The sequence below is a fragment of the Grampus griseus genome (assembly GCF_964374135.1).
Source record: "Grampus griseus genome assembly, chromosome: 5".
Taxonomy (NCBI): domain Eukaryota; kingdom Metazoa; phylum Chordata; class Mammalia; order Artiodactyla; family Delphinidae; genus Grampus; species Grampus griseus.
In genome coordinates, this window is record NC_138998.1 from 58007560 (window position 1) to 58018142 (window position 10583).

General features: G+C 39.7%; 1 protein-coding gene across 2 annotated transcripts; it reads right to left on the bottom strand.

Annotated features, from left to right (window-relative positions):
- Positions 1-1611: 1611 nt before the first annotated feature.
- DNAJC19 (DnaJ heat shock protein family (Hsp40) member C19) lies at positions 1612-7013 on the bottom strand. Of its 2 annotated transcripts, none has more exons than XM_082654892.1 (6): positions 6862-7013; positions 6043-6094; positions 5894-5967; positions 4577-4656; positions 3796-3866; positions 1612-2521 (listed from the first exon to the last, which is right to left on the bottom strand). In XM_082654892.1, the coding sequence occupies exons 1-6, from the start codon at positions 6961-6963 to the stop codon at positions 2451-2453; spliced, it is 450 nt and encodes a 149-aa protein (XP_082511018.1). In that variant the 5' UTR covers positions 6964-7013; the 3' UTR covers positions 1612-2450. The 2 variants fall into 2 exon arrangements, with proteins under 2 accessions (XP_082511018.1, XP_082511019.1); XM_082654893.1 differs by lacking the exon at positions 6862-7013 and adding an exon at positions 6657-6855.
- Positions 7014-10583: the final 3570 nt, after the last annotated feature.

The window sequence follows — 10583 nt, forward strand, 5'->3', positions numbered from 1 at the left end:
AAATACCATTAAAAGATGAAGGCTCTCTTACAGATCATCATACTTGCATCAATTACCATGATCTAGAGCCCTCATAAAAAAGATGACTTTTTTACCCAAGAAAAATGGTAGGTTTGCCTAACGGCTTTCAGTGAAATATGGATTCTTCTACTTGAAAAAGGTAAGCCTAGAGAAAATAAAACATTACTATGAAAGAAAAATGTGGTCTGCTGTGCTCCTTAGTATTATTGTAAAGTGGTATCTTAGAAACAGGTATGCTGTGTTTGCATTAAACACTCAAAAGTGTACCTTCAACATGACGTTTTCCTTTTTAAAGTTAATGCTTGATTGCCTTTGGGCATATCTTCTATTCGTCTGAAAAATTTGCTTTTTAGTTGATAATATCTCTTTTCCTTAATTAAAGCTCTTGTTCATAAACATTTTTTTTTGACTAGTCCAAAGGACTGAAATAAAAGGCTAGTAAGCCAAAATACAATTGATCCTCATTATTAGCGGATTCCTTATTTTCAAGTTCATACCTCCAAAGTCAACAATCACGGCGATTTCCTGGTTGGTTGTGGACATGCAAAGTGTGAAAATGAGTCACCCGGTACCTACAAAGTTATGCTCTGCCTTGTTTCAGTTTTCCTACTGTAAATAAGCATCCTTTTCATGGTCCATTTAATGCCAAGTTTTTTGCATTTTTGTCCTTTTTATTGGTGATTTCACTGTTTAAGATGGCCCCCAAGTGTAGTGAAGTGCTGCTGCCTAAGGTTCCTAAATGCAAGAAGGCTGTGATGGATTGGCATGAGTTATGATGTTATTGGCTGTGAATTTAATGTTAATGAATCAACAATATATATTAAATAAGATGTCTTAAACAGAAACACTTGTAAACAAGGTTATATATTCACTGGTTAACAAAAATATTGTGACCAGAGGCTCACAGGAAACCCCTATGAACAGTGGTTCAGGATTCACTAATTTAGTATTCTCAGTGTCTTTATACAACACAACTACTTTGAATAACATGGATCAGCCGTACCTTCATACCCCCTTGTCCCTGGAAATAGCCAAGTGCTTCGTCATACTCTAAATCATGGCAAATGAACTTGATCAGATTTTGAATGAGGAAATGGGATGGAAAATAAAAGCAGATACACCTCCATTTTGAAATGTCCCTAAACACATTCCAGTGCTAAATATGACCACCTCCATTATTTTGACCTTGAAAGTCTTTGTGTTCCCCATTAACAATTAACTTTAGGAAGATTGAAGAAAGTTTAGATTGTAGGTAGTAGTATTTATCATCTTAGAACTGAAAATTAAGTATTCTGGCTGACCACAAAATAGCTATCTTAACCTCACATGTTTTAGGTAGGTCCTCTGGTTATCCTTAGATATTTTTTGTTAGACCAATAGCTATTTACCCTGAAATGTCATTTAAATATATCAGTGTATGAATTATCGAGTCCTTCGTTATATTTTGATAACTGAGAGCTTTTCCGTTTCACTAATTGTGTTTTAACAGATGTGAAACTTGATTATGTAAAAAAATAACCAATTAAAGTAGTTTATAAATGGTCAGTCTCTTTAAGGGGTTAGCTAAATAAAATATACATACTTTCTTGATTAAAAACAGGACTTGTATTCTCAAATCTTTATCATACTGTTAACAGTTTTTACTGTATGAAATCGGAAACAATTCAGATTTATCACTGACAAAGTGATAAATACATACCTAGATCAATTTCTCAGGTTAAGTTGTGGCTAAATTCACTTTTTTTTTTTTTTTTTTTTTGCGGTACTCGGTCCTCTCACTGTTGTGGCCTCTCCCGTTGCGAAGCACAGGCTCCGGATGCGCAGGCTCAGCGGCCATGGCTCACGGGCCCAGCCACTCCGCGGCATGTGGGATCTTCCTGGACCGGGGCACGGACCCGTGTTCCCTGCATCGGCAGATGGACTCTCGACCACTGCGCCACCAGGGAAGCCCTAAATTCACTTTTAAGTTCAAGGTTCTAAGTGGCTGGGGGAGTCCTCTGTACCTTGAACAGCCACCTGTCTTAATGAGATGAGCCCCTACTACAACAACCTGTGCTAATTCCATCATATTTATCACATTGTATTTTAATTATTTTCACATTGTATTTTAATTATCAGTTTATCAATCTCCCATCAGATTGGGGATTCCTTCAGAGAGAGACTATCTTGTTCACTTTGTCTTGACATAGGTACCAAATTACTTGACAAATGAGTAACAAACACTTCAAATGGCATGCACTTATCCATAATCATGGAGTATTAACCTACAAATATTCTATAATCCGATTTTAAATCCTCAAATTTATACCAAGGCTTTCATTTAGCTTATGTTAATTTTTAAAATGTGTAGCTTTGAGGCATTTTATTATAAAAAGCTGGTACTCATATACATAAATGAATAGGAACTTAAAATTCATCATACATTTACTTCATTTTTTAGCTTGACCTTCTAGTAAATCTTTAGCTTCATTGATTTTGGCTGCTATATAAGGAGATCCTCCTACAGGAAGAAAAAAAAGGAATAGTTATAATATGGACTCTCCAATTTCTGCTTGGTGAAAAGCTATTCTCTTGCTTCAAGAATTCCTATGCTTATCTAAGAGGTGAAATGAGCAGAAATGAAATTTTGACTTTTTAAAATAACTATGACACTGGAACTGGATGACCAAAAACATGGTTAATATATTTGACCAATGGGAGGGAGATTTCCACAAAAAATGGCACCTTCTGAAAAAGCTTAAACTGATAGAAATAAAATTTTAAAAAATTCTCATACTTATGTGACTTTGAAATAGTGTAAGTTACCTTTTCATGACGATCACAAGTCATAAACACCAATTTATTGTACTGTGTTATTTTAAAACCATGAAATTTTCAGAGGTGCTGAGCTTAGTTGGGAAGACCCCACTTTGCTTTATATCCTTTTCCTGTTACCAACAGTCCCTTCACGATGTCACCTACATCTCCTTTCCTACTGAACTGCAGCAGTGATTTGAGTGATTCTCAAAGTGTGGCCCTCAGACCAGCAAGCACCAGCAATCAGTAAAAAGCTTAGTTAGGATGCAAATTTATGGGCTCCACCCTAGACCTACAGAATCAAGAGCCTTCCAGTTAGTATAAGCTAAGTTTTGTAAAAGGTTATGCAGTCAGATACCAAACAATTACAACCCTGTTTAAACTCAAAACACTCTTTCTTAAAGAGAGGCTTCTCCTGTAAAGTAAAAGGACTTAAACACTGGAATGTGGATTTTGTGGTCTACATTTTGGTATTCCATTTGATCTTTCAACTCAGCCTAGGCTGCTTAGAAGTGTATCAGAAACTAATACATCCTATAGGTTTCTAACTAGGTAACCACTAGTTAAAAGGTCTAAATGTATAGGAAAAAAGTTAAAAGTTTTATTAGTTTCATTAACTGAAATTCAACATTTTCCTTAGGTAAGAATGTAGACACCCCCCACCCCAAACAGTAGTAGTAGCAGTATTTGAGACTCACTACTGTAAGTCACATCACAACTGCAGATCTCAAAACACAGTTAATGCTTATCACTACTTCCAAATTATAGTAGTTACTAGATCTGCTCATTAGTCTATAAATTTTTCACTCAAAACTTACTCTTTTAAGATACCTAAACAAATGGATCCAGCCTGGGAGACAGTGCTCACAAACAGATCTAGGCATTTCCCTTATAATAGCCAAGAATTAGATACAAAATTATCCCACTAATAACAGTTACTCCAACAAAATGTGTTAACAATAGTTTAATGATACTTACCCTTGTCTGGGTGATTTAAAAGCATAATTCGTCGATGAGCATCTCTTATTTTTCCCTTATTGGCAGTAGGGCTAATTTAAAAAGGAAAAGGTATACTTCAGAGTAGATCTGGGTCACATTAAAAAACTATATAAAGGTCGATTAAAAATTGTGAAACTGAAAAAAAACTGAAACTGGAGTAAGTCAACACAACAGTATGAAAAGCTATTTGGGAACCTCTAACACACTAGGAAGATTAATATTCTGAATCACAGAACTAAACAGAGCTCCTTAGAAAAATAAGGCATTCTTAAAAATTTAGTTGAACTTTTAACCATTATAACAATCCTTTTATCGAAAAGTATGTTTAAGTATTTGGAAATGAAGGCAGAATTTCATCACAGAAAAATCTGTTACTCCGTTATAGAGAACAATATTGAGCACTGTGATTATCTGTTGAAAAATCTACCTTCAATGAGTTAAAAAGTACTCATGTGTCATTAGACCTTCTCATTGGACTTTTGTAGGGAATGTTTAGATCTTAAAAATGTAATAGATGGAACGTCCCTGGCAGTCCAGTGGTTAAAACTCCATGCTTCTACTGCAGGGGGTGTGGATTAGATCCCTGGTCAGGGACCTAATATCCCGCATGCCACACAGTGCAGCCAAAAAAATAATAAAAATTAAAAAAAATGTACACAGTAGAATAACTCTCCTAATAAAAGAGAGAAGGTCTTTCTTACACTTGCTTATAGCTCTAAATTTGGAAGAAAAATACTAAAAATGTGAGAAATTATTTTACCTTACACCTAGTATTAATGCTGCTTCCCGTTTTGTCATTTTGGGTTCAAACCCACCTCTGTAATAGCCACCACTGAAGGCCTGAAAGTGGAAATACATTTGTAAGAAAAGATTATCAAAATAAACTGAAAGCTGCTAAAAAATGTCTATAAATGTTCATAGAACCAGCAGAAAAACTAAGACACTTCAGAAAACTAAGTGCAATTCCTATGGTATATTTTTTTTTTTTTTCCCTGTACGTGGGCCTCTCACTGCTGTGGCCTCTCCCGTTGTGGAGCACAGGCTCCGGACGCGCAGGCTCAGCGGCCATGGCTCACGGGCCCAGCCGCTCCGCGGCATGTGGGATCTTCCCGGACCAGGGCACGAACCCGCGTCCCCTGCATCGCAGGCGGACTCTCAACCACTGCGCCACCAGGGAAGCCCCCTATGGTATTTTAACTCTATAAATAGCAACAAATATTTTATTGATCATTAAACATCCATTCCCCCCCCACAACCCCCGGACCATCTAAACTGTCTTGAAGATACAAGACAAAATAACAGTGCCTTAAAGCCAGTTCTTCTGGGAGTGAAGGGAAGAGTATTCCAAGCTAGCCATGTTCTAGATAAAAATTTGATCTCAGAATATGACTACATGTTTTAGAACAAGTGCTTTAGAGGATTCAGAGATCTTTTGAGACAAGTGGTTCAAGGACATTTTGAGGTTCAAGGCAACTACTAAAACAAGACTTTAAGATATATATTGAGAAAATCAGGCTATTAGATCCACTGACCTTGGTATGTCAGAAATTATACTGGTAAAACCTACCATTACTCTACTACTCTGTCACATTCAATCGTAACAATAAAAAGCAATACTCTACAGGTTGTCAAAATCATATTCATTCTGAATTTTGACCACAGAATGTATGATCACATTCAGTCATACTCTAGAGCCCAATTAACTGAAGTGTTACCCAAGTAATCTCTGTTAGGGAGTGCCAGAGCCACACAGTAAAAATGGATCACTTCAGACCCCTAGATCCCTCTGTGTTTGTGATGCAGAGCAAATGATGCTGAAGGTAATGGTGTATGAACACTAAAGTGATATTAACTTTCATGATACTAAAACTGTTAACACCTCTTCCCCAAATCTGTCACACGTAACATTTGATTCTTTAGGGTAGCACCATTACAAAGCTCAGAACTTCTAAACCTTCTTTGCGGGAAGCAAGAGAAGGGGTCCAAAGCAATCACTTAGAACTTCATGGATGTCTGGCTCTAGGCTTCATACACAGACAGTAAAGAATTAGCAAAAATGGTGAATAAGAAGCCTTACAGATTTTGGTAGACTTTGAAAAACTTGTTTTACTTGAGGCTCCATATGCTTCATGGCTTGCAAAGCGTAACGGCCTAAAAACAAAAGCAATAAAATAAAAAGTCCGCAACCTCCTCTACTTCAGTTCTACCCCCAAACCATAAACAAACCTGCAAATCCTGCAGCAGCAATGGTCAGTCCAACTGCTACCACTGTACTGGCCTGGTAAAGGGAAGCAGAGTAAATATTCATTTCTCCCATTCTCACCCTTCCCTATCATGCCCATTCTCCCATTCCAACTTATTACAAGTTTTATTTCAACGGGATTTAATTTTAGGATGAAAATTTTCTGCCCAATGATCCTGCAAATTTTATATCCAATGCATTTAAAAGGTATGGGATTTTTCACTAAGGAAAAAAAAAGCAAGTCGATTTGCTTATTTACTTATACAACAGTGAAAAAGATAATTCCCCTCCCCTTGAAAACTTCTTTCACCTCCGGGCAAGTGAAGTCACATTAAAATTCAATCAAGAGCAACGGAAATAAAGTTTCTGCCAGAGAAGGGAGAACTGTTTACAGAGGATTCCTGTAAATTCTGATTCACCGTTAAACGTAGGCTTAACTAAGAGACTAGCTTCTCATAGCACCTTCGGCCAAATATGTTCAGGAATCGAGAAGAGGTGTGTCAGCAAGAGAAAAGGGGAAAGACAGAGCGATGTAGAGAAAGGGCTGCGAGGATGTGTTAGGGGACCAGCAGGTATAATCAAATGCGTTTCCACTAACCTCCGAGCCCCATGGACGGCAGGCACAAAGGCCCGAGAGGGGTGAGGCAACAGCTCTGTGTCCCAGAGGGTGACTCGCCGGGGCGCTACACCCCCAGCTCTGAGTCGCATTAGGGAGACATCTGCGGCTCCTCTCCTCCCAGACCTTGAGCAGAGATTAAGGCCTGGGCCTGAGATCGCCCAAGAGGCCGGAAGGCGGAACTCACCATGGTTCCCGCTCGGCTCCTCTGCTTCCACCGGGAGCGCGGTACATCCCACCCCACCAGCTCTACGCCTCTACCACAAAGCGACGCGGTCACCACCAGCATGTGCAAACCGCCCAGACACGGGCGCCCCAGGAAATACGGCAGTGGCGGCCGTAAACTAGGCCGGAAAACTGTCGTAAAAGGGGACAGCGGACGGGAATGAAAAGGTCGCTCAAGCCGTGGGCAGGTGGAGAACACGACTTCGGATTGGTTGGTGGGTGGGCGGATCACCTCCGTACTGGGCTCAAAGGTGGGGCTTCTTGTTTTATCCTTTGCGCCTGGGCCTAGAGTATTTGGAAATTCTTTCGGAGAACGGTATTGATATCGAAGGGCATGAGCAAATACTGTGTAGCTACACTCTGAACTTTTTTTTTTTTTTTGTCTGCATCTTAGCATCTCCATTTGGCATTTATTTTGTTTATAACTGCCAAGAGTAATGAATATTCTTAAACATGCCGTAACAAGTCCACCATGAAGCCAAATAAGTATGTAGCGGCACAGTATAGCAAAAAGATGTTCCAGAAAATCAAAGGAGCAAACCACATTGTTTCGGGGGTTCTGTAGCATTCATTTATTTAGAATAATTTGTTTAAATATGTGACTTGACAGGAACTTGTGTGAATGTTTGGGGTTTGGTTTTGTGGAATGGAATTACTACTTAAAGGACAGTTAATACTCTGATCATGGGATCTCAAAATCACCACAACTGAAAAATGCTATTTAAAATTTCTCCCCTTCTCAAAGTAAAAAGTAGGGTTTGGTTTTGCCTTTACAGAGTATCAGTTTCATATATCCCTACATAAAAGGAGAAGAGAAAAATAATGGAGACAGTAATGGAAATTTTACAATGTGATGTTTGGATGATCAAAATAAATTTGGAGTTAATTCCCATTTCGAACTTACAAAGTATTAGGAGTCTGTTTACATTGCAATGATATTCTGCTTTGATGAGGTCGTTGGTTATTAGACAAATATGTGAATTTGTTGGCTTTCTTTTCCTCATGTAAAAAAAGATTCTGCGTTTGGATCTCCAAGATAGCCATGAGATTTTTGTAATGAAATTTATTGTCAACAAACGATCCAGCACTAAGACCCTAGTGTTAAGTGTACATCTTCCTCTTTTGCCCCCTTTTATCTAGTTTTTAACCCAACAACTACAAAAGAAATAATCAAGTGGGACATAAGACCTTGGGACCAAAATGGCCAGAAAAAACTAGACTGCTACGTTCAAAACTTCCCGTATGTATAGTTTTGATATATACAAACTATGATATGCAGCTTGCTTGAGGAACACAAACCTAGCCTCAGGAAACCAGCGGTGGACAACACAGGGAGACACTTGAAGTGGAGATGGCTCTGTTTTTGGAAGCAAATCAAGCTAAATGCACAACCTGTCTCTGTCACTTACTAGTTGTGTGAGTTTGGACAAACTTGTCCAAAAGGAATAACTATTCCTGACTCTGAGTTTTCTCATTTGTAAAAGAAGGGTAATGCTGGCTACCTTGCTAAATTTTTGTAAGGATAGAGATGTACATTGTGTGTTCTATACATAATTATCACTCAGTGTAGCTGTTATTATTATGAGGGAAGTCAGAGTGCATATTGGTGTGCAAAGACCTTCCCAATTCTCATGACACTTCACTCATGGTGGCAAGCCTAGTAATCCCTTCCCTACCAACTAAGGGCATGGAAAGAACCCTTAAAAGCAATTTTTAAAAATATCTATTAACTGGGACTTCCCTGGTGGCACAGTGGATAAGAATCCACCTGCCAATGCAGGGGACACGGGTTTGATCCCTGGTCCGGGAAGGTCCCACATGCCTCAGAGCAACTAAGCCCGTGCATCACAACTACTGAAGCCCGCACACCTAGAGCCTGTGCTCCACAAGAGAAACCACTGCAAGGAGAAGCCACTGCAAGAAAAAGCCCGTGCACCCCAACGAAGTGTAGCCCCCACTCGCCACAACTAAAAAAAGCCCGCGCGCAGCAACGAAGACCCAATGCAGCCAAAAATAAGTAAAAAATTAAAATCTTAAAAAAAAATGTCTACTGACTGATGAATGGATAAGTAATCACTCCTTATTTCTTCTAGCTTATGGTGTCTGCTAGCATACCTTGACTTGTGACAGCATAACTTCAATATTCAAGGAGGGCCAGTGTCTTGAAATCCCTTTCTACTCTGTTTTCACGTTGCCTTTCTCCTCTGTGTGTAGAATCTCCACTGCCTCCCTCTTAAAGGATACATATAATTGCATTTAGGGCCCACCCTTATAATCCAGGATAATATCCCCATTTCAAGATCCTTAACTTAATCATAGCTGCAAAGACTTTGTCATATAAGGTAATATTCATGGGTTCCAGGTTTTAGGACTCGGTATCTTTGGGGGCTATTATTTCATCTACCATAGAGAATAAGAGAAGGCAGAAGAGGAGACTAGCAGGGACAAGAGAATGAGAAAAGACTCAAGCACATATGCTCAATTTCTCCTCCCACATTTGTCAACCAGGCAAATCACTTCTTGGGGAGGAATAAGTGAGAGATGAGAGGAAGTAGCTAGAAGTACTCTTGGATTGTGGCTTTCAAACATTTTCTGACCATAATTCTTAGTAAGAAATATTGGGTTGGCCAAAAGGTTCGTTCATTTTTTTCCTGTAAAATGGCTCTAGTAGTGCTTCGTTGTCTTTCTTTTTAAAAAAATTTTATTTATTTATATATTTATTTTTGGCTGCATTGGGTTTTGTTGCTGCGCTTGGGCTTTCACTAGTTGTGGCGAGTGGGGCTACTCCTCATTGCGGTGTGTGGGCTTCTCCTTGCCGTGGCTTCTCTTGTTGTGGAGCACGGGCTCTAGGTGCTCAGGCTTCAGTAGTTGTGGCATGCAGGCTTAGCAGTTGTGGCTCGCAGGCTCTAGAGCACAGGCTCAATAGTTGTAGTGCACAGGCTTAGTTGCTCCGTGGCATGTGGGATCTTCCTGGACCAGGGCTCGAACCTGTGTCCCCTGCTTTGGCAGACGGATTCTTAACCACTGCTCCACCAGGGAGGCCCTGCTTAGTTGTCTTTAGCTTCATTTGAAACAATTTTTTTTAGATTGTATTGTGACAGCTGTCATATCAGTATGCATTGTAAAACAAAACTTATCAAAATTGGTGAATTTTTTTTTTTTTTTTTTTTTTTTTTTTGCGGTATGCGGGCCTCTCACTGTGTGGCCTCTCCTGTTGCCGAGCACAGGCTCCGGACCCGCAGGCTCAGCGCCCATGGCCCATGGGCCCAGCCGCTCCGCGGCATGTGGGATCCTCCCGGACTGGGGCACGAACCCGTGTCCCCTGCATCGGCAGGCAGACTCTCAACCACTGCGCCACCAGGGAAGCCCAAAATCGGTGAATTTTTCTGTAGCCATTTCAATATTGAAGATGGAAGAATAAAGCAACACTTTTGGCATATTATGCTTTATTATTTCAAGAAAGGTAAAAACAACTGAAACACAAAGAAGGATTTGTGCAGTGTATGGAGAAGGTGCTATGACTGATCGAATGTGTCAAAAGTGGTTTGTGACATTTTGTGCTGGAGATTTCTCGCTGGACAATGCTCCACATTCGGGTAGACCAGCTGAAGTTGATAGCGATCAAATCGAAACATTAATTGAGAGCAATCAATGTTATACCATGGGGGAGATAGCCAACATACT